Here is a 27,022-nt window from a genome sequence, read left to right on the forward strand (position 1 = left end):
GGACGACATTCAGATAGGATTGCCAGTTTTATCATTAATCAGAGGAAACTAAGTGCAAACCATTTTCTTGGTATTCTGTGGTCTTGTTGGCACTGCTGACTCCTCTCTAGTTACCAGCTGACCATGAATCATAAACAAATTTTGCTGCTACTGTATCTTCAATTGCCATCCCTGAAATAGAAATAAAGTCACCTTCAAACTGTTCCTTGGGTGTATGAAATACAGATTCAAAAGAAAACAATCCAGGGAATTATCTAACTAGACAGATATCTTTCACCTCCAACACCTACAGTGTTATGTTCTAATTTTAGAGCCATGATGTACTTGTCATATGTCCTCTATTAAGTCAACATTAGTGTATGAACCTAGCTTTCAGTATTCACACTCTGACTTGGCCTTTTAGGACACGTCATTGAGCTCAGAGCATGGAAAACCATCATTGCTCCTTCTTTCCTCCTACCTCCGACAACATGGGGTCCAGCACCACTTCATGCCATCCCATTGTCTTTAGGGCAGACAGACTTCATTACAGCAGGGCTTTCATATTGATGTTATGTTTATAAAATACACCACTGCAGTTATGTGTTGAATAATGCTCAAATGAAAAACACTTTTCCTATTGTTTCTTGGCTTTCCTATCACTTTTCATTAGATCAGTCCCACTAGATTGAGAAATAAAAAGGGAAAATGCAAATCACATTCTAGCTCCTTCTGAAGAGTGCGTTGCCGCAGCAGTTTTGAAGATGATCAGCAGCTTTCCCACGCATGGGGGACCTAATAAATAACAAGGCATTGTTTTCCATCAGACTTGCATGCAGGAGGGTTGTTCTTACCCAGTGATTTAAACACTGTTGTTTTCTCAGGCAGTGCCGGTTTTGTACCCTTCAGTACCTCTCCCAGTTCAGCAAAAATCTCTGCCTGTGAACAAGTAAAACAAAATATTAATCCATACATAGAGAAAAAAGTAACTAAGGAAAAAAGTTCAAACAAATAACTTTTCCAGTTCTTTAATCATTTAATGGATCCCATGGTGAAAGAGGTGAACATTCAGATAAATACAGAAACTGGATCACAATAATTCTCAAAAAGAAAAGCTTTTTAAAAAATTGATAGCCTGTTAGTTATCCAGCAGTTACACACACTTTACAAAATATGGACCTCTTGTTAAACCCCCCAGATTACTACTTATTCTGCACAATCAAAAAAAAAAAAAAAGATATTTCCTGCGCCAGGTTTTTGCAGATCACTGTCTGCTTGACCACTATCCTCCATTTTCTAGAGGCCTGGTACACAATCACATTCAAATCTTATGAGTAAAAGTGACAGGTTAACAGATTTGGGAAAAATGCAAACAATTAGAAAACATTCCAGATTCACAGATCTTTCAAAATAATACTTATTACTGTAAATAGAGGCCAAAGCTGAAGACATGCTAGTGTGACATGGCATTATGCAATGGCTGAAAGAATTGCCAAGAATCTAGCATGACAGAAGGCCCATGGTAAAAACAAAATCACTCATATTTCAGCCTTTTGGAAAGGCTAAAATATGTTTGAGAAGACTTAACATTTACAAATGATGCTCTAAGTGGTTTCAGTGCAGTACACCATCAAAAATAGCTCATTACAAACAATCCCATCAGCATAAAAAAGCCATAAAAAAAACACCACCCCTACTCTTACCCCTGATAATATAACATCTCCTGATTCAGTCACAGCAGCTTCTCTGGAATCCACAAAGAGAACACAGTTCTTCATCAGTTCATCATCCAGTTCTCTCCAGTCTGGTCTGCTTGCTCCAACAGCTAAGACAATAAAATTAATGCATCTGGGAGCAATGCTGAAACAAATTCAAACCATGCTTTGCCCAAAAGACACATGAAGTAACAAAGGAGACTACTGGGAACTTTTAACCTTCAAACAACCTGACATTGGCATAGGAGACAGGAGGCAATAAGGAAAAAGTAAACCATGATGGGTCTGAACAAGAGGGAAAAAATGGATTGCTCCCAACTTCGCCTGCTTCTGTAAGGTGTTGAACACTTTACATTCCACTTGCGCTATTTATGACATGCTTTAGAAGTGGAACTCATTACAGGTTTTCACTAAGCCAAACTTTTACACAACAGCAAAACCATCATAACTTCTTCTGGGCTGATAAAGAAACTATTCTGTACATAAGTCTTTTTTAAAAGAAGAAATTTGACTTGGAAAAGAAGTATTCCACACTGCCAAAATGCCTCTTTGAACAGCAGGAATGCCTCAGTGAGGGAGAAAGGAGAGGGGTCTTTGTGTACGTGTTGCCTCAGTGACTGTAAACCTTAATTAATTTTGGTTGTATTTCTGGCTTCCATGTCCTGACATAACACAGACAACAACATTAAATGACAAAGGACTAAATTGAGTCTGAAAAATTGGTAGGATGCTGCTGGAATGTGGAAACTTCCTTTAAATTGTTGCCTTTGACAAGCCACTTTTGTTTTGTTACCAAGCCATTTGGAAAGTGTACAAGGTCATCTGAACCAGGCCCAAAATTATTAAAATAAACACATGGCAGCAGGTCCAGGGACTCTGTACAATAGTGCAACAACATCATTATCAGGCAGAAAAAAGGAGAGAGGAGCCCCAAAACCTCACAATAATTAAAGGTCAAATTGTGAGGTTCTTGCTTGAATTAAGAAGGCACAGAAACTGAACAACAACAAAAAAAATCAATAGGATTCTGTCCCAAAGGAACAAATAAAGGATCTTAAATGGGTCAAGAAAAGATGAGAGTTACAAAAGAAAGAATAGCATGAGCTAGAGACACTTTGAGAATGTTATTTAAGGGGAGGGCAAAGTGAGCCTCAAGTGGACACACAATGGTGAGTATCTCACGCTTTAGAAAACATACAGTGCTGGAATATGTAGGACTTGTGGCTCCACGTACTAAGAGGATGCAGCTAGAAAAATATGTCCTTAGTAGAGGGAAGTAATCAAAATGAAATAAGTACTTATTTTGAGAAACAGTACTGTTCAGTTTTTTTTAATGCTAAACAGTAAAAATGGGTCCTTTACATGATGAGAATATAGCATACCATTGATGTGGGCACCTGGTTTTACCCACTTCCCAAATAAAATTGGTGTTGTTGCCATGGTGACTGTGATGATGACATCAGCCCCAGTAACTGCCTCCTGGGCAGAGGAGCAGACCTGCACTGGCCCATTAACCGAATGGGCAAACTTCACTGCATTCTCCCTGGTGCGATTCCATATTCTGACCTTCAAGAGAAAGGGCAAACATCACAACCTAAAAAATTCTCCTCACTGACACAGAACAGACTTTCCGTTTTCAGCAGATGATTACATCTACCCTAAAAGGTTATTTTTCTTTTAATGTTACCAAATGACTAAAGTTACTGCATGGGCAGCTATAGTCAAATGCTTCTCTGCAATGCCAGGATAACAGCTTCTCATGAAGCTGTATTTATAAAATTTAATTATTTAAGATGTATTTAAGAGAAAGTCAAATAAAGCTCATCCAAATATGGACATGCATAGCAGACTTTCCTCACACAAAGAGGAAGACATCTGATACTTGACTGCTTCCAGCTTTCAAAAAATAAAGTTGCAGAGGAAAAAAACCTACAGATGTTCAGAATATTGAGTTCTCTAGAAACATAATCAAAATATGTTTAATCCTTTAACCAAAACTTTGACATCAGTATGTTTTATCTATATTAAGTGTTCTTGGAATATAATGGAGAAAAAGGCATTCTGTTAAGATGTGTCCCTTACCTCCTTGAATGTGAACAGCTCTGTGAAGATCTCATAATGGCTATGTGCTTGAACACCAGCTCCCAAAATGCACAGCACTTCTGCAGAAGCTGGCATTAACATCTAAAAAGGTATAAAAATATAGCAAGCATGTAAATAAAACATATCCATAGCCTTACATATCAAAACACTACAAAAGAAATGTGTCCTTAGTCCTTTAAAAGGCAAAAGCTAGTATCAACTCATGTTAATATAAAACAACACTCAATAATACAACTATTTTGTGCAAAAATCAGTATCAATGCCACCAAAGCAGCACCAAGCTCAATTTGGGTGTTTAATTGTCCAACTCTTGAAATTCAGACTTTAACATGCACCAGCATACTCCAAATTCAAATTCTAGGGCCTCTGCTCGCTCAGTATTAGTGCCCTGCATTCACCTGTGGACTAACCAAGCGCAGAATCTCAGTGTTGATGCTCTGCACTGGCTGAAAACAGGACTCGGCACTGAAAGCCATAAGTACCAGAAGCGATAGCTCTGCCTGGCAGATCCAAGATAAACCTTCTTTTGCAACTCACAAATATGCAGAATTTGACACTTTAAGAGACAATCCTTATGCAGTCATTAATGCTCTGTTAAAGCTGATAATGCTGTAGAAAAGGGATTTTATTTGGAGCTTCTTGAACATCTTAATACTGCACAGAAAATAGACTGGATCGCTTAATGTCTTTTACCACAATCACTGACTTCCTATGAGGAAAATGCCTCGATTGGCACTGCAGCTTATTTCCAATTCCATTTGTCAAAATATCCAAAAATTAATTTTAATCTGCTTTTGATATGGAAAAGACAGGCAGGGAGGGGAATTAAAATTGTTCCTAAACATCAGGGCTGAGAAAGACTGTTTTTCTGGCGAATTGTGCACTGTATAACCAATGTCCATCCAAGTACAACGGACTCATGTTCCTCTATTGTCTTGCACTGTCTTTTCGTGAGGACGTTTCCCACAGATCAACACTACCTGCAGGGACTGAGGGGGACACTGTGGCTGGACTGGAGCCGCTGAGAGGCAGATCACTCCTTGGCTGTCAGCTAGGAGCTGAGCTTATATACACATATACTAAGCCTGCATCCCAACATATCACATCTCTAGATGCAACAGATTTTTTTTTTTTTTTTTTTTAAATCAGGCTATATTTGTACCAGGTACTGTTAAAAATATGGGTGGTTCTGAAGCAAATTTTAAGATTCAGTCCTGCAGTTGCTTTCCATTTTCTGGTTTAATTTTTGCCTGCAATTCATCAGTACTTGGCAAGGGGGAGAGAGCGCTGCTGGAGTCCAGCCCCAAGCTATCCTTGGGTCTTGTTTATGCACTTGTTGTGGTCACTCGCTTCTGCATAAAAAGCTTTTGAGCAGTGCAGGCTCTCAACTCTTATTCTGCTGTAAGAAAATAAGAAAAAAAACTAATTGATCATATTTTTCAGTAGCAAGAACTCTTTTTAACATTCCTTTCAGAGACATTGATGCACTGATTTCAAAGGTTTCCTGCATAAAAGCATTGGATTTTTGAAAAGCAAGTGGCATAAAGGGAACAAAATGAAACTAGGAGCTAAACTCAAACACTTCTGAAAGTTTCCCAAAACAGCAGACAACAATTAAGGACCTGATCTTGAAGTCCCTTCACCAGCCAAACTCCTTTGAATGTCAAAATAGGCCAAGTATAGAATGGTTGGGTTGAATCAAGTCCTATAACCTAATGTCTGTGGAATCCATTGTGATTTAGTTTGTCCCTGGTACCAGGGGAAGCTCTTGGAACAGGTTCTTCACTCCAATTTTACGTCAACTCAGCTCTATTGCCTTGGAAAGAGTTATATGGCCTGAAGGCTGCTAATAATGAAGTAGAGAGGTCAACCTTCAGTCTGAAGCAAAGCCGATGAAGAAAATAAATGGACTAGGACTGAAAAATACTTTTGTTTTTCCCCCACCATTCTTTGAGGTGAAGACTAAGACTTTGCTATGTAATAGATAGTCGGAAGAAAACAAGTTGCTATTAGAAGCTCAGCCAAAAATTGTTTTAAAGAAGAATCTGAAAGCAACAATTTCCACAAAGACTGAAATAATACAAAGCAACCAACAGCAAGATTTGCTGCACTTGTCCCTCAGGCACTTCAGTTTAGGGTTGTAGTCAGGGTTACTCACTGGGAAATCCTTCAGCAAGAGCAGAGATAGACAGACGGGCACCTCTGAGAAAGTCATCAGCCCATCTTAAGACTGCCTGTATTGGCACCTGGAAGAGGCCTTTTTAATCTTTTGCCAATTAATCCCACCTACCTTAACTAGAGGAGAAAAAACATACATCTAAACAAAACTGATTTTATCGCTGCACCTATAGTGCCCAATGCTATAAACATGCTAAGAAAAAACACAGAAATCACAGGAAAACACTTCAGTGAATTCCCAGAAGACTTTGGGAAATGAAACAGAGATATAACTCAAGTATCTTCATGCATTACAAAAATATATACAATAAATAAATTAAAAGCATGATTTAAACTGCATTTTTGTCTTAAGTTTTACCCGAAGGTACATATATTATCATAATTGTAATTTAAAGCTAGAGTTGAAAAAGATTCACATGGACTGAAAGTTGTTTATATTGTTCTCTCTAGCTATTTTATATATGTGTGTTTTTACATATATGCATACACACACACACCCCCTACCAATTCTATCCTACCTTAGCACATAGAAGACGTACCTTGGTAGCTATTGCAGAAACCGCAGCTGTTCGTTTTGCTGTAATGACACTGCCATCTAGAATCTTAAAAAAAGAAAAATACATAATGAACACTGAAGACATGTCTAAACTCTAATGATTTTTCTGATTTATGAATCATGTGAATTTATTGTTACTAGGAGGCACATACAGAATTATGGATATCAGTAACTGCCACTACAGCAGTTATCACAGCAGATAGGACAAGGAACTGCAGAGATGAGAAGGAACAGAACAGAATTCCTTTATGTGGAATGGGAATGCCTCACTCTATATAAACGGACATGCAGAGCGTGAATTACGTGGCTTAAGAGACTTTTTACCACTCATACAGTACAGGAATAAAAACCCAATGTATTTTTCCTTCCCCATTTCAGGCCTTTAACAGTCATGGCTATAAAAATACAATGGAAAATAGTTAATAGTCACAAATTCTAAAATAAATTAAGAAACCAATGAAAGGCATCAGCAACAGAGACACACCTTAAGTACTATGATCCTAAATACTATGTCCTATAGCGCCAATCGACTTAAAGCAGACTTAAAGCTGCAGGACCGGCTCCCTGTCTGCCAAGGCTTCCCCACCCTTTCCAACACAGCACAAACTTCTTCTGATTTTTTCTTCTCTTCCATCCACCCTCTGAGCCAACAGAGCCACAAGTTGTAGAAAACATCAGAGGGCACCTGACCACGCAGGAAAGACTGCGGGGCTTTAGGCTAAACGATAGCGCGGCCAAGCGGGCCCCGCGCAGCGGCCGCAGCGCCCGGGCAGAGGCGGCGGCGGCCCCGCACTCACGGCTTTCAGCGCGCCGCTCCGCGGGTCGAAGAGCAGCACGGTCGCCTGGTGCGAGGGCACGGACGGGTCCTGCTGGTGCTCGTAGAAGGTCACGAGCTTGGTGGTGAGCGCGTCGTCCGCGGCGCTGTAGGCGGGCATGACGCCCAGGAACCTGGCGAGAACACAGGTAAACCGAGCGCTCCGGGCGCGTTCCGGGGGACCTCCCACCACCCCCAGTCCCGCCGATGCTTTCGGCTCTTTTTGGTTTCTTTCTACGCGTTTCTGCGCCGTTCGCGCAGCCGGGGGGAATCTCCGCCGAGGCTGCCCCGTCCCGTCCCGCCCGGCGCGCCCTGTCCCGAGCGGCGCCGCTCACCCGCCGTGCGGCCGCACGGGCACCACGGTGCGCACGGGCTGCACGACGCCGCCCGCCGCGCCCGACGAGAAGTTGGCGAGCGCCGCCTCGAGCGCGGGCAGCAGCAGGCTGCCCCGGGGCAGGTGCCGCTCCACCGCCTCGCGGTCCACGAAAGCGGGCGGTGCGGAGCCCATCACCAATAACGTAAACAACCGAGCTGTAGGGGGCTCACCCGCCGCGGCCCGCGCCTATGTACCGGGCGGGGCGGTGCCACCCCCGGTGCCACCCCCGGTGCCACCCCCCGGAGCCACCTCCGGAGCCGCCCCCGGAGCCGCCTCCCCCGCGGTCATCACCGCCCCCGGAGCCGCCTCCTCTGTGCGCATGCGCGCCGCCGCGGACGCCACTGCGCAGGCGCCTTACGCTCAAGGCCCAATCCTGAGCGCGAGCAGTCGAGTTTTGACAGCGGGTCGCTAGACCGTCAGCGCGGCGCGGGGAGCGCCGGGAAGGCCGGGTCTTCCTCCGGGGCAGCCATCTTGTCCTCCTCGCGAGGACGCGGCGGAGGCAGCGGGGAGGATGAGGCGCTTTCCGGCTGTCGCGAGTGGCCTCTCGGTACGCGTCGCGGGGGGGAGCGGGGGTCGCGCTCTGCCCAGCGGAGGTGAGGCGGCTCGGCCGGGAAAGGCGCCGTGCGGCTCTGCCCTGGCCGCGGCCGTGCCCTTGGGCCGCGCCTGAGAGCCCCGCTGAATCCCGTGAGGCTGGGGGCGCCCGGGGGCGGCCTCCTCCGCGGTCACCTTCGGACACGCGCTGCTGTCCTTGAGGAAGAAGCTTGGGGTTAGAAATTGGTGTTGACCTCATCTGGGGGGAGAGAGAGGAGTTTTTCCGGGGTTTAGAATCCGTGGCAAAACAAGAAAAAATAAGTTCATGGTTCCCTTATTGCTGAGTTTGTCAGTGTTTCTGTTGCTGAGTTTGAAATCTTAAGAGAATTTCTTACGTGAAATCAAGAGGAATAAATAATTGATTTTTACAAATATAAAAATCTTCCAGGAAGGGTGGTGGGCAAAGGCATTTCAGGTCTGAAATCAGCAGTGTGTGATTTCAGGGGAAACCCTAAGAGCCTCCTGAAGGAGAGACGCCAGTGTTGGTGCCCCCTCAATTTGAAGGCCTGTTTCTGATTATTGCTTTGTGCTTTCAGTAGCTGTGTGTGCAGCTTGCTCTCTAGGCAGTGGTCAGTGTAGGTTGGTTACTGTTGTGATCAGTAACTTTTTGGGAGTCAAACTGTCAGCACCAAATAAATAACAAGTTATCTCTAAAGCCGTGTTCTGTATATGTGGATTAGTATAGTTATTGTTTACTTAATTGCTCAATAAAGGGATTCTAGAGGCTGTATCGCATCTGTAGAGATTCACAGTATGCAACAGAAAAGGAAAAACAAAGCCTTACAGTGGTAGTTCCTGGACATCCAGAGGCCTCATGCAAGTCACTGAGTTCCAGTGGGGATTTGGAAACAATCAGAGGAATTACAAGCAAGTTATTATTTTTGTACTGAGTCTCGAAGTTGTTCATTGTATTTCTACAACAAGATCTGTTGTTTTTAGTATGTAGTTAGAATATGTTATGAACTAATTCAAAAGATCTGTTTTCTTTGTTATGCCTTCTCTTGCAGAAGAGATTTTACTCACTTAAAGTAGCTCCTAAAGTTGCAGCCTCAGCGAAAGTAGATCGAGTAAAATTATCTCCAGAGGGACAGGATTTTGAGGTCAGTATGAATATTTAGGGTTTTTTCCCTTACAAAAAAATAGCAGAACAGTAACAGTACTTACAGTGGATCAGTAACCCACCTTTTTATTGTTAATACAGATTACAAAATTGCCAAATGGCTTAGTTATTGCATCTCTGGAAAATTTTTCTCCAGTTTCAAGAATTGGTGTGTTCATTAAAGCAGGCAGCCGATATGAAACTACTGGTAACTTGGGAACTGCCCACTTGCTTCGTCTTGCATCCAATTTGGTAAGAGTTTAAGCACTTAAGCACTGAGCAACTAGAGGCAAATCTGTGCTTAAAGTAGTTAAGATTTTATGTAATTTTTTTCTTCCTTTAATAGACTACCAAAGGAGCATCTTCTTTCAAGATTACTCGTGGCATTGAAGCTGTTGGGGGTAGCCTGAGGTTTGTAACTACACAAATAATCTTTTTGGTAAGATGCAAGCAAGCTATATGACAAAAGAATAAACAGTAAGCATTACAATATATAGGTGGATAAGGTTGGCACAGTGATGGTGTGCACATTAAAAAAAGAATGTTTTTTGTACATATGCTGTATTAGTTCAAAAATTCATTTATGATTTCTATTTTTTAAATATCCCCTAGTTAAGGAAGTATAAATGCTGGGTACCTGGAAGAAATATGAGTTGTACAGAAAATTTGATGTTCTTCCAGCCTTTTCAGTCTTCAAAATTAAACTTCCTGAAGTCTGTAGATTTTTTTTTCTCAATATTTTCATCTTTGAGATATAACACTCCTCTTACGGCAGTGTTGGGAGCAATGTAGGCAGTATCTGGCTTCCCTGATTTGACTGATTAAAGCCTGAAAAAACAAACCTCAGAAACAGAAAGGGATCTTGCTATGCTTACTTTGTTGTAAGGTATTTTAATATTGTCCAGTAATGTTTTATATAGAATTTGGCAAATGTAATGTTTTAAGTAACTTAAAGCTGGTTTTTTTTTTTTTTTTTTTTCTTTTATTAAACAATTCGATGGAAGTGAAGGATAGTTGCCTTGTTTGGTTCTTAGACACGTTTTTTATTCAAGTTTTGCTATTTATTGTTATTTATTTTTTTAAAGCTTGAATTATCCAGATATCTTAAATTCTAATGATAATAAGACATAAAATTATTATCTAAATTTTTAAGGTAGGAGTTTTATGCTTAACTATTTTTGCTATTAGCACTGTTCATGTTAAACATGCTAATACAGTGCTCCGTTAAACAGTCATCTTGAACATATTTAAGGTTGACTACATGTTCTAGTCAGTATCTTGCTGAAGTTTTCAAACACTGGGGAATATTTGTAAAATCACCTTCTTGTGTTCCCCACTGAAATGGGTTTTATATTTTTTTCTCCTTCAGTGTGTACTCAACAAGAGAGAAAATGACTTACTCAGTTGAATGCTTGCGTGACTATGTGTAAGTATCCAGACATGTTGCGATTAATTACTGCATGTTTTCTATCAAGCTGGACTGTAAAAAAAATACAGAGACTTATCATTTTAAAGGTTGAAACACTAATTTTAATGTCTGTAATAAAATCAGTAAATTACCATATTAATGTTCAGCTTCTGTATTCATTTCCTGAGCCTGTTCAGCCACAGAGCTGAAGTTGAACTCGCATACATTAGTGCTAATACCTACTCTGACTCCAGTAATGGATTTTGTTGTTAGTGGGTTTGGTTATGGATTAGTTGGAATTACTTTTCATTTATATATATATATATATATATATATATATATATATATATATATTAATTCCTTTTTAACTTTTTTCTCATCTAGGGATACAGTAATGGAGTTCCTCCTTAATGTCACTACAGCTCCAGAGTTCAGGCCATGGGAAGTAACTGATCTTCAGCCACAATTAAAAGTTGACAAAGTAATTGCATTTCAGAACCCACAAGTTGGTAAGTGTATTTTGTGATCCCCTGTGATGTCTTCATGAGAACTTCCTACAAAATGCAAGACTTCAGAAAAATAGAGAACTTTTTGTAATTATTAATACTGAAGTAATACCTCTTTATAAATTTGTATTGTTCAAAACTTTATCAAATACAGGATAATTTCTTAGGAATTTAATGTTTAGTAATAATCATGTGTTCAGAAACATAACTAGAAACATAACTATAGGAAAAGAATGCCATATGCATTGGATTATTGCAGACCTGCTTTTGCAGATCTTGCAGTTGAATCCTGTAAAATGGACCACAGCTCTGTTTCAGTGGGGTTTCATTCATAATCTTCATTAAAAGTAGTTATGTTAATCTTCATCAGTGACCCTTGTTCCTCTTAGGAGTTCTGGAAAACTTGCACATGGCAGCTTATAAGAATGCTCTGGCAAACCCATTGTATTGTCCAGATTACGCAATTGGACAAATTACCCCTGAGCAGGTAGGATTCTTTAATTTCTGTTAACAAATCTGTTCTTCAAGTTTCTTTACCGAGGATATGTGTCAAGGAAATGAATTTAAGAAATAGTATTTACTATGTTACTACTCTGGTGGTAAAATAATTTGTTTCTTTAGGCTAAGACTTGTCAGTGAAATGCAAGTGTTCATATATAGAGGGTATTTATAGCTGTCATTGAAGAATATTTAAAATGCTATTCTATATTCTGTGTTATTCTATGCTTTTTGGAGGCATTGGGATTTGATGCATCAGGGTTTACAAGGTCTGAACAGTGGATGCAGCAATGACAGAAATACACTTGCCATTTTTGTTCTTTATTTAAAATACCCTAAAATGTGGATTTACTGTTGCAGCTTCACCATTTTGTACAGAACAATTTTACAAGTGCGAGAATGGCGCTTGTAGGAATAGGTATGTATGTTCTTTAATGCATGTTGCAATTTGTAAGGGAAAATTACTGTAGAAATTTGAGTTAACTATAAAAGTAAAATGTTAAGGTACTTTTTAAAACTTATTTTTATATATGTGCTTTAGCTTTCCAAAATCATTACATTCATTGGAATAAATTGTTGTATTGCAGGTGTGAAGCATTCTGAACTAAAGCAAGTTGCAGAGCAGTTTCTGAATATCAGAAGTGGATCTGGTTCTTCTGGTGCAAAGGCTATCTATAGAGGAGGTAAGCATATTTCTTACTTGTTCTGAATTATTTGAGAATATATCTGAAATAATAAGATATATCTGATTTTTGATTATTATTATAACTATAGTATTGTTCAAAGATGGAACTGAAAACTTTGCAGTGTGATGTGTGTGAAGTGGGTATGTGCATCTTCTGCCTAAATAAGAATGAGAGAAAGCAAATACCCTTTCTTCTTCCCCCATCATGAAAAGTTCTGGAATAAAACTGAAAACTGAACCTGCAAAAGCTCCTGCAGAGCTTTAGCTGCAAGATCATTTATTCACAAAAGTGATAAACAAGCTAGCATACAGCTTCTCCAGGCATTTTTTTGAAATATTGCCTTAGGAATTGGAGGAGATAGATAGGGAATAAACTAACGACTGTCTAGAAGTGGAGGAAGGCTTTCTTTTGAGGAAAAGCTGTTGACCGTGTTAAGTCTTCCACGGAAGACAAAGCGATACTTTTTCAAAGCAATATCTTGTGTAAACTTTAATAACTATCTTTTAGTTGGGATATCGGACTACTTTTTAAATGGCAAGATATGTGAAATTTTCAACATTATTTGACTGGATTATTATGATCAAAAATGATACAACTTGGCTGAATATTTGTTATCTGGAACCTCACTGAGTGCTAATAAAACATACTATGTTTAATTTTTGGATTAGATAAGGTGTAACAACATACTTGTTTTTTTGCTTGTAAGAATTTTTTTGGAATGTAAAGAATTCTTAATGCTCTTTTCCAAGAGTAAAAAAAAAAAAAAAAAAAAGATTAGTAAAGAAATACTTGTGCCCTCTTAGGACTGTTAGTATAAAAGAGAGTTAATAGTTGGGAAAGTAGCATATGACCTGCAGCTTACTGACAACTTCTTGCTGTCTTCCTGAGTAGACATGCAGTAAGTTGACCCCACCTGTCTTTTGCCTCATGAAATCATTCCTTGCTAGAAATGTTTACTTTTCATACCTATAAACACACATTAGTTTTTCACTGAACAGTTTTACTCTTTATTCTGCTATTATATTTTTAGGAGAAGTCAGAGAACAAAATGGTGACAACCTCGTCCATGCTGCTGTTGTGGCAGAAGGAGCTGCGGTTGGAAGCGCAGAGGCGAATGCGTTCAGTGTTCTGCAGCATGTTTTGGGTGCTGGGCCCCTTATCAAGAGGGGAAGCAACATTACCAGCAAACTCAGCCAGGCTATTGCTAAAGAAACTACCCAGCCATTTGATGTAAGTTAAAAGGATGACTGCAGTTCATGTAATAAGTAAAATGCTTGCTATGCTTTGAAAGGTTAGCTAGAATCTTCATTACTTCTTTCTTGCACAAATTAAAAATATTTCACAAAAGGCCTTCCAACCCTGATTTGTTTTCCGTTGCAGAGATGGAATCTAGCTTCCTGAATTCCAGCACTTCAGTTTCTAATAGTAATTATTTTTGTGTGCTTGATACTGAGTTGTTACAATACTTGAAATATAGCTGATAGTAATATTTGTTTTTCAGGCTTCTGCATTTAACGTGAATTACTCTGATTCTGGGCTTTTTGGAGTTTACACCATATCTCAAGCCCCAAATGCTGCAGAGGTTAGTTTCTGATTAGAATTTAAGTATTGAATTTCTATTAATATTAATAACATTACTCTCAAGTGTTTTGATTGGTGTGTAATCTAAAAAGTCAATTCATGTGGTATCTTGCTTAATAATGTTGTATATTCACTTACGACTTAACTCCATTAGCTTGAAATGAGACCTCTTGATGGGGAAGTGCAATTGCCCAGTGTGAACTCGAGCTAGTGAAATATCTTGATTTGCTCACGTTAAGGCTTTACCTGTGTAAGTCTAAGAAGATTATGAGGCAGGTAGTGTCTTTTGATGCTGGCAAAACTGAATACTCTCATTTAGAGTGAGACTGTACAAATCAATGTTTTAAAATCAAAACCGACATTGCTTTTTATTGACTTTGGTGTTTTCTACAGTGTTTTTAGTTTTGTTCAGAAGATCTTTAGTGCTGGGTCAGTGTAGCAATCCTAATGCTGCCAACTGCTTTATAAAATGGTTGTTCTAGTCAGATAATGGAAAGAGTAGAAAAATGTTGGAGTTTTTAAATGCTGGAAGAAATTTAAAATGCTTTAATTTTTCTCAGGTCATTAAAGCCGCTTTGAACCAGATCAAGGCAATTGCTCAGGGCACCATCACAGATGCTGATATCACAAGAGCAAAGTAAGTGGGTAAAGAGAAGAGCTGTCTAATGTGTTAGAAGTTACTCAACATGTAGCTACTTGTCAAGCACTTAAGCTATTTTGTACAGCAAACCACCCAGCAGTCCTACTGGTATTTCTGTTAAGAAGTGCTAAATATCCTGGTTTAAAACTAATTTATAAAGTCAATCAATACTCTCGTAAAGCTACATTGACTGTCTGCTAACAGTAATTCCTAATGGAAGCTTTTTAAAGGAGTGTGAATGTTTACCTGTTTCCATGTAAGAAATCAGTAAGCATCAGTAGATGCTCTTTTAATCATGCACAGTAATTCTGACATGTATTTAAATTAGAATCCTAAATTGCATTATTTAGGTAATTCCCATTGTGGTCACACTGCAGCAATTCCCAAAACAGTCATTTAAACAACCTTGCTCTTCCACATCTTCAAAGAACAGTAATAACGAGGGTCTGCAAGTGTAAAGCACTGAATTAGTGGTACTATATCCAGTGCTCTAAATACATGTCCCATGAGTATTTCAAGATGGGGAAGATTACTGTGCCATTAAAGATGCAGTAATATGAACAAAGTTTGAGAGTTCCTGATTTACAGCGTTAAGCATATAAGCGAGACAGTACTTCCTCTTCAAGCAGCTAAAGAGCACTGAACATCTAAAGCTGTAGTTGCACAATGCAGCAATATTCGACAGGCTCACGCAAGCAGAAGAATTAAGGAATTAAGTGCCGCGCATATAACTCATTTATAAGATGTCAAATAAAGCGTGATTACACAGAACATGATAACCTAGATATGTTTAGTTGTGTCTTACTGATTAATAGTTACCTTTATATTTGGTGTTACTAGTTTTCTAAAAAGGGATGTCCATAGTATTAGGAGGTTGCACAGTATTGTGCATTTTTTTTCTTCTCTTCCGTTCTGGTATGGCTTCTGTTTTTTCATATATTTTCAGTATTGTTTTGTAATTAACAAAACAACAACAAAGTCAATGATACTTGCACAGTTTTGTAGTCTTGCAATTCAGTCAAAAATGCCAAACTACTGAAACAGGGTTCAGTAGAATATGATTTTGGTTAAAGCATTTTCTGCCATTTCAACTATTTAAAAATAGAAGCACTAGCTTTTAGAAATAAAATTTTCATGTTTAGTAGTGTGACTTCTTGAAATGGAACAAAAATACAGCATAAACCTGCCATCTTCTAAAAAGCATTGAATTGCTGTAAAAGGAACCCATCCATTTGTTCATTACTTCTTTGTACCTTACAGTATTTTTTTCTGCATTAATCTAATCTTGATGAGAAAATGGAATCAATTTTTAAACTAATTCTTGAACATATTCAGAATTGCTTATTTTACCTAATTCCTGAAATACTTGCATTGGTTACTTCAAATTCAAAAAGGTTTTGAGCTAGAGGTCTTCTGACCGTGTAAGATGGCTGATCATTCCAAAGCAGTTGGTGTTTCAACAAAAAGGGTAACAACAGGACATAGGCTCAATCATTCTTAATGCTTTTTGATGGCAGAACTCAGCTGAAAGCTGCCTATTTGATGTCCGTGGAGACCGCAGAGGGGTTACTGAATGAAATTGGCTCCGAGTCACTGGTTTCTGGCACGCACACGTCACCATCTGATGTTGCTCAAAAGATCGACTCTGTAGCCACTGCTGATGTTGTGAATGTAAGTTATCTGTCAGCATCCACAGGTATTCCTTAATCACCTTGTCAGTATTTTCTTTTAATACTAAACGAATTCTTACTTGTGTGTGGTTTTAAACATGCATAGATCTTTAAAAAAGCAGCACCTTTTCTGTAAATGCTAGCAGGCTGTCTTTTGAGGCCTGTTTATTTACAAGAAGCCTCTTGAATCCAATACTTTGCAGAGCTGTGTAGCTGAAAGTACCTGAAATTCTCTTCTGTATCAACACAGTTTACCAAAAACCTTACTAAAATATTAGTGGAAGCTTGGTAATAGTTCCAGTTCTAAGACAGGATTCCCGAGTCTGGGATGTTTGGTCTGCATGCTAAAAGAATTAGACTTGCATTGGTAAGTTGACATAACAGCCTTGCTTTTTAAAATGTTGAGGGCTTTTTTTGTTTTTGTTTTGTTTTAGTAGCTTGAGGCAGAGGTAATGAGCAGCAAGACTTGGCTCTTGAACAGAGAAGACTCTGTGGTGAATATTTTGTTATATCCAATCTTTCTGGTTTATTTTCAGGCTGCAAAGAAGTTTGTCAATGGGAAGAAATCAATGGCAGCTAGCGGGGATTTGGGAAATACTCCTTTTCTTGATGAGCTGTAAAAGCAAAGATAAGAGGCAGATTCAAAAGGGACCTGACCTACGTCACCTGTGTTCTAAATAAATCGCTATTAACTTGTTATTTATGAATTCAGTTACTTCCGAAAATTAATCTGCAGTAACTGTGGGCTTGCACAAATCAAATAAAGTGCTGAGTTCATATACTTTGTATTGAGTCTTCTCTACTGAAAATGGTATGTAGAAGCTGGTAACACTGAGTCCATACATTGAAGATAAAACTGAGAAAAAGGTATCGATTTAGCTAATATAAAAGGAAAGAATATCAAAAATAATCCTTTTGATGCAAATAAAACTTGTAATTACTTAACTCTCCATGGATTCTTGTGTATTGAAGAAAAACAAGATAAAATTTCTACCTGTGCCATCTTTACATCAAGTAAATGAAGATACTTACCTTTGAAAACAGATAAATGTATTTTAGCTTTTTAGAGGTGGCCTGCCTTACTCTTCTCAGACTAGCAGAGGTGATGCATTTGAATGTCTTCTCCACAAGTAGCATGATCAGATTTCTTTGATAGTAGGGAGGGTACTTCTAGAAGAGACAGCTTTGTGTGGCTGTTTTAAATTTCCTAGGATGCTTAGATTTCTAGAACTGTTAGGCATGCTTCACCATCATCTTCCACTGTAGTAGACTTCAAAATCAAATATTAAAAGTGAGCAGGTATAACACAACTTCAGAAATCTAGGTTTTGAAAAAGTCAGGTTTTGAGCAATTCCTAAGGAAAGCCAAATTCTTCCATCCAGAATGCATCTGATACAGAAGAGCAGGAGGAGGAGGAACTTGTCTCGTTCTCTTCCATAATCCACTTTGAAATAGATCTAATGTCAACAGTATTGAATTCAGAATTATCTGAAGTATCACTGTCATTATGAAGTACAATGTCACATCCAGTGTCTTTGCCTACTGTAAGTGTGTGGCTTGTATTAGATGCGTGACAAGTTCTGGATAGCGATGATAACTTATGGGTGAAGTCATAACATGAGGATTGCACAGATTTACACTGAAATGTTTCGAAGTCTGCATCATCGTTGTCATCACTGCTGGTCTCAGTGTCATCTTTGTCCTCAGTGTCTTCCCCTGATGTGCTAGAAATATATAACAAGTCATTACTCTGACATGCTGTAATTGCACTAGCCATTTACTTAACATTCCTAATAATCAAATCCAAGTTTTTAGCCAATACTCAAGTTAAAAACAAGTTTATGAGTTTCAAAGATCCTCTAAGATGAAACTAATGGTATTATCCATAGTTTTGTGTGTACTATTTCCCTTGGCTTCTTCATATAACAGCTCAACTGCAATCTGGACAATAGAAAAGCAAGCTCTCCTTTCTTTGTTGCTTGAGAAAATCGCTTGATTTATTTAAACATAAATTTAGAGGTTTAATCTTTCGGAAAATCCCTGTGTTGCCTGAGCTTCCTTTCTGTCTTACTGCACTTCTAGTCTGATTTGTTCTTTTTCTACTTCTGTTCCTTCCCCTGCATATGAAGTTTATTTTCTATTAAAACTGTGCCTCAGGAAAACTTGTAATATCCTCATATCCCATCCAGATTAATTACACTTATTATATAAGCCACCTTTACGATTCAGAGCAAAGTATTTTTTAATGCAGTTTTTCCTCACACAACAAGCTGAGTTTTTTTTCCCTCTTCAAGTTTAATTTAAAAAGTCATTAACAGCTTTCAGTAGTTTGTTTGATTAAGAAACAATAGAGCTTTTTATGTAGCTGTAGAAAGTCCTCCATGCTGACTTCCTCAGCTATGTGTAATTATTTGGATCCTTGGCTATTGGAAGTGGGCATGGCTTCTTGGACCTCAGAGAGGTCATTGCAGCTCATCTTTTCTATGGTCTCTGCGAAGGTGGAAAGGGACACTTAAAACTAAGGTTTAGCATGACCCTGTCCTCACTGTAACTAGAAAAGTGAATACTCCCGTTTACTTCAAATCACAGTTCTCCATTCCATAAAAGTGTATGAGAGAAAATAAATCTTTGGAGGCTCCTCAACATTTTATACTAAAAAAGAAAAAGCTAGTAAACTTTTTCCTATTTCTCTCTAGAGTAGTAAGTTGGGTGTGAAACACTTTTGTAACACTTATTTCTTACTCTGCTGTTGTAGGAAGCTTTGCTTCAGGAATTAAGTCAGCCACACTTTGCCAGTGTTGAGGTAATTCAACAAAATCTCTGCAAACCCTGATTTGTAGGTTAGTTCCTACTGGGATATTGTGTAAGAGTTGTCTCAGCTCTCGCAGAGTCCATCCTAATACATTAGCATGTCCAATTTTTATTAGAATGTCACCTGCCAAGGGAAAAAATAACAGTAGTCAGCTTAAAAGAATTTTTCAGATTTACTGCATTTATATTACAAAATAGGAAATCTTAGCCACTCTGCTTTCACATTTTTATATGAAAATGCATTCCTTAAGCAGCTCTTCAAACCAGTTGGCACTTTTTTTGCTTTCTTTTTTAATGAAAGATCTTTCAGTAGCTCTGTCAAGTGCTAACCTCATAACACTATGGAAATCTATTTCCTTTAGGATTTGTCTAAATTAATGTGCTAAACTTCGGGTTGCCTGCTCAGGGCCAGCTTGCATTTCTGTGTTTTTCTAGGACAGAAAAGGTGCAAACGTGAATACACCAATCAGTAACACTGCTTTGGACTAAGCAAGATTCCAGCAAGGTTGTGGTGAGGTTACACAACTGCTCTGCTAACAGTGCTGCTCTTGGCATCCTTCCCCTGCTTCCTGGATCTCCTCACAGCTGGAATAGCCTGTGTGTATATGCTGCCTACCCTTGGATTTCACCTTGTTGTATCTGTGTTCGTATCGATCCCAACAGGCCTCTTCTTCCCTAGTGACTAAGTTTACCTGTGTGGAGTCAGGGAATCTCTGTAACTGCTGTGTCACCTTGCCCCAGGTTTGGCTGTCCTTGGTGCCTAGTCCTGTGCTCTGAGAACAACTGACACGTTGGCATGGTGCAGGATGCTGCCAGGGCAGGGGGGCGATGTGGGATATGCCCATGAGAGCTGGTCGTAGTGTGTAATTTAACTGGGGACTTCCAGCAGAAAGGAGGGTGTGTGCTTAAGGGATAAGGATGCAAGTAGCACTCAATATAGGCCCCCAGTGGAAAGCACTGAGCTGCAGTTTTGTAAAATGCAGTACTGCAGCCAAGAACGAGGGAGCAGACAAACTCCAGGACCAATACAGCGGTACGTATATGCTGGGAAATCAAGAGATGGGCTTTGAGGGGTTCTGGGGCTTGCAATTACTGAGTAAGCCTGTAATTTTGGAGAGGGTATAAGGCAGGCAGAATCAATCTGTGGCAGACTAGAGGTCTATGAGCACCCTGGCAGAAACGGTTGCCCTGAGGAGCAGTATCAGTAACATTATGTACTGAACCACAACAGAGAAGCATAGGGGACTACAACAAGCAGTACTGCAGTGTGCTGCCGTATGAGGCAGAGCAAGGAGCTGCTCCGTCTGCTCTATTTTGTTAATGCTTCTGGGTTAAAAACACCTCTGCCAGGAACTGTGACATTAAGTCATAAAATAGCCTGAACTACTGGCTACCACTGCGTTTTCATTCACTTTTTTTTTCCCCACCACTTTTCTTCTACTTCAACTCCATTACCCTCTCCCTCCACACAACCTTAGCTCAAAATGAAGATTTGCCTCTTCCTTTTGTCTAGTCCCCCGCACCAAAATGATTGTGCTGTTGGCAGACCATTAAGAGATGGATCATCTACAAAATACTGTCTTTGCTGCGAAAATATATAGCTTTAGTCTTCCAATACTAGGTTTATGTAAGTTCATTATAAACAGGAATTGAATCAATTCAGCTGTTAGGTATCTTTTTTTTTTTTTTGTGGAATTTACTGACTTAGAACCAGGTGCTTTATAAAACATGCTCAGATTTTTCCTTTTGGCCACAACATGAAAGATCAGCTACAAAGGCACAGTGTTTGTTACCAGTCATCAATCCCCTTCAAAACTGTTCAGTACTTGCTGCAGTAAACCAAAGACATCATTTGACTCCCTGTTTGTGCAGACTTTATTGAAGAAGTTTTTCTAACTTGTATTTTTCAAACTATTGTAAAAAAACTACTTGTTTTCAGTGATTCTTATTCTGTATTTTATGCCTTACAGATGTAAAAAAAAAAACCCTATCATATATACATCTTTGTATATATATACACACACATATATACACCTATGTATACACAAAGATTTTATATATATACATATATGCATATCTTTGTATACATTTTTTTCTTAAGAGTAGCTGAAAACTCCTCAGATAATAATACAGATGATAATACAAAAAATACACTTAGTTAGATGCAAATCTATTTCTATTTTATGCTCAGGATTTTTCCATTGATTTTCATACTCAGATCAAAAATGCAAAATTTTTTCTAGAAAGAGGTGCTTCACCCGATGGCTTCTACTTTGTCAAACAAGTAGATCTGTTTCTTGGTGCTTGTAATTCTAATCCTGTCTGAAAGGTGGGGGAAGAAAGTGCTGCCCAAACTATGAAGACAACACTAGGAAAGCTGTTCTTGTCTAAAGATGTGCATTTTCAGCAGACGGCAAATATATTTCACTACCCTCAAGTCTTTGCTTCATAGATTTCCTCATCAGAGACCATTTAAAATTTAGTAATAACATAGCACACAAATCATTCCTAAACTGTATTTCATGAGGCTAATGCAATTGGTCTGGGGAGCCATATGAAGCTGTCCAGTTTACAGAGCTTTCAATTACAAGATTAATATAAGCATCCAGTGTTCTCCAGGAAACCTTAAGGATTAGTAATAACCTGTTAGTACTGATATAGCACATTTCAGGTGCTTCATGAGCAAGCATTAGCAACTCCTGCATGAGCTGTTAGAACACAGAGACTATTGCAACTACAGTAAATATTCTATATACTAAAAAGAGCAAACAATAAGGCAAAAACATTAAAGCCTTCAGAATGGTTTGTGTTGCCTGTAGAGTGAAATTATTGGGAAAAAAATGCAGTTAACAAAATCCAATAATTAAAACTATAGTTATTATATGGAGGTTATAGTCCAAGCATTTTTGGAGAAATCTGCTGTGAATCAGTAGGAAATCTGTTTTTTTGTTTGTTTTTGTTTGGTTGGATTTTTTTCCCGGAGAACAATGTACACACTTAAATCTTGATGTGATTATGAAATAGTCACCCATAGCAGCTATTTTAAGATCACAGGTATTTCATTACAAAGGAATGCTGACATTGAACTCTACAGAGTTTGTGCCTGTTTCTTTTTCTCTGTTATTTTAAACTGAGTTGCCTTTGATCCATATGTAAATATGGATCCAAATGTAAATATGGATCCATATGTAAATATGATCCAAATGTAAATAAAATCAGAAGCAGGCTCAAAGCATAAATGCAAAACAGGAACATTTTAAAGATATTTAATTTGAATATCAGTGTTATTTGTTTTTACCTGGTTTTAGCTTTCCATTTTGAGCTGCAGAGCCTTCCTCAACAAGATTTGTTATCTGGAGATACGATCCATTCTGAATAACTATAAGACCTAATCCTTGTTCACCCATCCTAATATTTGCCTTTACTGTTGCACTTAGTGCATGCTTAGAGATGTTTTCCAGTGCTCGAAACTGCCCTTTGAAAAGTGAAAAGAAAATTTTACTAGTTGAAAGTGTGATATTATTCTTCAATAAAATGTTTAAGGAAATATTTGAGCAGATACTGAAACCCAGTCTTAATTATCCGATTAGTTAAGTCCTTCATCCTTCATTGCTTCTTTGGATACTTGTTGCCTGCTGTGTTGCTGCCAAAAAGCTATGTTAACAACACTTAAAAAAGTTAGTGTAGTCTGGAAGCTAGATCTCTGCAAATAAATATTCTGTAAGTAGTTTTTTCATAGAACACTTAGCAACATATCATTTTTTTATTTCATACATATTACTGAAAGATAAAGTAATACTGCTGTTATTTAAGCGTTCATTAAAAATGGTGGTACATCCAGGGAAGGTAAAGAACACAGGACAGAATAACAGCACAGAGGAGTTGTCAACTGTTAAGGATTTCCAGAAAGCTTTGAATTCCGATCAAAAATGTATTTTTCACACCAATATTTATAGAGGAGATTAATTTCTAAATTTCCAGCAGATTGGTTTCACACACTAATGCTGACATGAAGGAAGGGTCTGTACTCGCCAAATTTAGCACCTACAGAAATGAAATACTCTGGAGCATCCAGTATCCATTAAAATGCATAATACAAGTAATACAATATAAATGACATTATCCCAGTGTCTCCACGGAGAAATATAATAGGATAATAAACTAAATCCTACACCTCTTGTGCCTGCTCTTCTCATGAAGAGTCAGGAAAAGTATAGGACTTACATACAAGTGCTTGAACTTCCTACAATAAACTGTCTTCCATTAAAACCGACTCTTTTAAGTGCTCTGTTTTAAGAACTAGCCTGTAAACGTATCTTCTACGTTTACAGTAGGATAGCGATAACTTTAACTGCTTGAGCACTCTCTCTCCAAAGTTTTCAAATCATTTAATGAGAACTCCAACCACTTTACTCTGCCTATTTCAAGTACAGAGACTTGATTATCTTCCCAATGGCTTCAGTTGGCTTTTGATCAGGCCCTAAATGCCAACACATAAAGTCTATAAAAGAATGTAGATTAAAAGTAGGGCAATGTGAATATTTGATTTGTCAGTCTGGCTGCTAAACAGAAAGCCAGTAAGAAGCAGAAATAGTCTACTTTTTTTTTTTTTTCCTTTCCAAATAAAAATTCAGGCTTTTGTTGTTGTTGTTGATAATGTTAAGAAAAAATGTGAGTGTTGCGAATCACTTGATTTGAATAAAATGTTTAAGTTCCACAATCATGTAGGAAAAGCAAAGGAAATAAGACCCACTTCGCAGCACACTCTCATCTGTTGGCCGTTCTGGGAGGTCAGATGTCCGACCTGCTATTTCTGCAGTGGATGCCCAGGAACTGATGCAAAGCGGTTCATGATCAAGAGGAGGTAGTGAAACCTTTCCTATGGTGATTTTGGTCACTTTTCCAGAAGTGCATGTTTTTATCTTTTCCAGTCAGTATAGGGAACTAAATCCTGGTTTCGCACTTCCAAAATGAGTACTTAACTCCCAGGCCACTAAATGTAAACAGATGATACCATGAACTAGGGCTGTTTTGTATTGTTTTCTAGCCAGAATTATTCAGCAAATTCAATTAAAATTCATGAATGACTGTAGGTCAGCTTATGATCAGCACTGAAATGACAAACAAAAAAATGCTAATAACAAATCTAGCTAACTCTAATTAGAAGTCAGAATCCTGACTTTTAAGCTTGTTTTTATTACATTAAGTTATCTTGCTGCATAAGAGAGATTCAAAACTGCAAAACTGTGACTAATCCAGAGCCTACAAAGCATTTAGAGAAATACCATGATTTCACGTTTTTAGATGAGATTCTGGAGTTTTACCATACCAGATATCAGTCTGTATCATCTCCAAGCCAAGTGCCTCAATTTTATCTTTGTTCTTTACTGGAGAAGACTGACACGCTTGACAGAACTTACCTTGCTGTTCTGCTAACACTGGTCTCATCTTTTTTCCAAAGCCACTCTTAAAGCCTGCAGTTTCTGCAGTAGCCTGGGGTCTCATCTTCTCCTCTTGAAGTAACATCCTTCCCCTTTTGTCATCCCACTGACTATTCCACTCCAAATACCTAACCACAAGAGAGAAATCTCCCTTGATTCTAGGAAAATTTGGGGCACTGAGGATCTATGGAGAAGATAAATTTTCTGGTAGCAAAAAGACTTTAATGTTTTGAGATTCCCTGAAATACAGGACTGGAAGAAGGATCCCAGGGTAGCAAGGAGGAGATGGAAAATAAATTTGGCAGAGACATGAACAGAGATTGAAGGTCACAGGTTTCATGCCTACCTGCTGGCTCAGAAGCCCCAGCACGTTCCATTGAGCCAAGACCAAGTGGTTTGCTGAGCTGCCAAGACCAGTGAGCAAGCACGTCCTGGAAATCAGCTGCTGCTCCACGGTGGCCTGTGGAAGAAGAGCAGGTTGGCAGGTAGGGAGAGGCTTTTGAGCCCTGTGGCCGTTTAGAACATGATGGCGCGTGGGTTCTCGGTGCCCGCCAGAAGGCACCAACAGGATCCACACGGTAACGGAACTGGCGGGACCCATGTGGCAAAGGGGCTGGTGGCATCTGCGCATTGCAGCAACTGCGAATCTGCCCTCTGGCTGGGGCTCTGTCCAGTGACACAGGCGTGGGGACGGAGGCAAGGGAAGTTTGGCTTTGGCAAATGATCTGGTTGTACTGATTGGTTCAGCCCAGGGGAGAAATTTGATCTGGGCTGCCCGATGGGGAGTATTGCAGCTCGGACTCTGTGGTTGCACAACTTCTTGGAGTGTGTAAGCTTGCAGACAACACCGATAGGCACGTACTTGGCTCTTAACAACCTGAGAATGATGAAGACTGGATTCTGTCATTACTTCTGACTTCAGATTTGTCTGCATAGCAGAAGCCCATGAGAAAGGTATCTTCCCTTTCTGTCCCCTCTCTGCGCTGCCATCCTTTATGCCCTTTGCCATGAAGCTTATTTGGAGTTAAACTCACTTGGAGACAGAGTTTTCCATAATGCTTGTATTAAAAACTATTTAAATACCACTTAAAGCTGGTTTATAGGATGGTTAGAAATCATGCTTCGAAAATAACTTCCTTTCAAGACTGCTGGATTCCCATTGTTAGTGCAACGTAAGTTTGAAGGGTTTTAAATAAAAATCACATCTCCCATTTCTGCGGCACACCAATTGTTCCTTGTTTAAAGGGAACAGTTCCAGCTGGTTTTCATCTAAAGTCTTACAGTTTCCTCCATCCTTAAAAGATCTGTCAAGGATATTTAAGTACAACCTAAGCAGAGCTCTTGTCCTCCAAGTTCCTGAAGATTCCTCTTGAACACATCAAGATTTCTTTACTAGCATCTCCCTTTTGTGAGCCACAGCGTGCCATCTAATGCCATCTATGCCACTTACATAAAAACAAACAGAACAATTGCTCTTTTGGTTTTCCAGTATGTTTTGTATAGACCACAGTTAAGCTTGTTGGTAAAAACAGGTGGGTGTTGCCAGCAGGAAAAAAAACACTTTGTGCAATGTGGTATTTTCCAAGTACCTGCAGATGCGGGGGCTGCTGGACTAACCACCACGTGCCCAGCATGGCCATGCCCGTCACAGAGCCTGGACTTGCTGGGGCCTGAGATATGGTCACTTACCGCTTTTAGTAACTGTGCATTTAGTGGCGTCAAGGGCTTTTTCCCCTTGGAGGCATATTGCAAGGGAAAGCAGGTCATCAGAAACCGCTGCAAAGAGTGAGTTCTCCAGCCAAGTTTAATTTGGATTGCAACGCAGCACAGCATTTCCCCAGTGCCCTGCGCCCATGAGGAACCAGCATGGATCGGTCCTTCCACCTTCCCCCTTTTTGCCTTTGCTTTAGCCCCTACGGAACTAACTCTCATAGTTAAGCCCCCTGTTCTGAGGTCAGAGTCCCGAGAGGCCGTGCTGGGCCCGGGGACACCGGCCTCGGGAGAGCGGCCACCAGCACCACACGCAGCCGCCCCTCCCTCACCCAACGGTCGCCACAAGCCAGAGAGGCTGCGCCCCCTCCCATAGCCACGCCCCATTCCACCTGGCCCCGCCCCTCCTCTCGCCCCCTCACCCTCTGCCTATTGGACACGCCTCTTTTCGCACAAACCACGCCCCCAGTCGCGTTGCCCCGCCCATCAGGCAAAGCCCCGCCCCGCCGCCCTCCGCTCCCTGGAGAAAGAGCGGCGCCGCCTCGCGGGAACCCCGCCCCGTCTGGGGAGTGGCCCCGCCCCGCGCTCGAAGCCCCGCCCCGTCTGGGGGAGCCGGCGCAGGAGAGTGGGTTTCTCTTCCGGAGTTCACCGCCGCCCCCC

General features: G+C 39.8%; 2 protein-coding genes across 2 annotated transcripts; one reads left to right on the top strand and one right to left on the bottom strand.

The window, feature by feature from the left end:
• CRYM (crystallin mu) lies at nt 1-7,865 on the bottom strand. Its single transcript, XM_088529417.1, has 8 exons — nt 7,681-7,865; nt 7,329-7,479; nt 6,515-6,577; nt 3,777-3,878; nt 3,077-3,260; nt 1,683-1,804; nt 834-918; nt 1-171 (listed from the first exon to the last, which is right to left on the bottom strand). Exons 1-8 carry the CDS (start codon nt 7,851-7,853, stop codon nt 107-109), a joined length of 945 nt encoding a protein of 314 aa, XP_088385543.1. The 5' UTR covers nt 7,854-7,865; the 3' UTR covers nt 1-106.
• A 277-nt stretch (nt 7,866-8,142) lies between these two features.
• UQCRC2 (ubiquinol-cytochrome c reductase core protein 2) lies at nt 8,143-17,179 on the top strand. The gene is made up of 14 exons (XM_088529416.1): nt 8,143-8,268; nt 9,320-9,412; nt 9,514-9,663; nt 9,758-9,822; nt 10,781-10,837; nt 11,204-11,328; nt 11,715-11,812; nt 12,184-12,241; nt 12,411-12,506; nt 13,540-13,739; nt 14,011-14,091; nt 14,651-14,727; nt 16,248-16,401; nt 16,937-17,179. The coding sequence occupies exons 1-14, from the start codon at nt 8,233-8,235 to the stop codon at nt 17,018-17,020; spliced, it is 1,374 nt and encodes a 457-aa protein (XP_088385542.1). The 5' UTR covers nt 8,143-8,232; the 3' UTR covers nt 17,021-17,179.
• Nucleotides 17,180-27,022: the final 9,843 nt, after the last annotated feature.

This window comes from Tinamus guttatus, unplaced genomic scaffold (genome assembly GCF_059628265.1).
Source record: "Tinamus guttatus ecotype Peru unplaced genomic scaffold, ASM5962826v1 Tinamus_guttatus_pri_ptg000330l, whole genome shotgun sequence".
NCBI classification, from domain to species: Eukaryota; Metazoa; Chordata; class Aves; order Tinamiformes; family Tinamidae; genus Tinamus; species Tinamus guttatus.

Excerpts from the sequence above, each read along its gene's own strand:
- CRYM (XM_088529417.1), bottom strand. The coding sequence starts at position 7,853 with ATGGGCTCCGCACCGCCCGCTTTCGTGGACCGCGAGGCGGTGGAGCGG. Across the intron at positions 919-1,682 it reads GAGATGTTATATTATCAGGG|GCAGAGATTTTTGCTGAACT; the intron begins GTAAGAGTAGGG and ends ACTTGTTCACAG. Across the intron at positions 172-833 it reads AACAGTGTTTAAATCACTGG|GGATGGCAATTGAAGATACA; the intron begins GTAAGAACAACC and ends TTTCTATTTCAG.
- UQCRC2 (XM_088529416.1), top strand. The coding sequence starts at position 8,233 with ATGAGGCGCTTTCCGGCTGTCGCGAGTGGCCTCTCG. Across the intron at positions 11,813-12,183 it reads GACAAATTACCCCTGAGCAG|CTTCACCATTTTGTACAGAA; the intron begins GTAGGATTCTTT and ends TTACTGTTGCAG. Across the intron at positions 14,728-16,247 it reads GCTGATATCACAAGAGCAAA|AACTCAGCTGAAAGCTGCCT; the intron begins GTAAGTGGGTAA and ends TTTTGATGGCAG.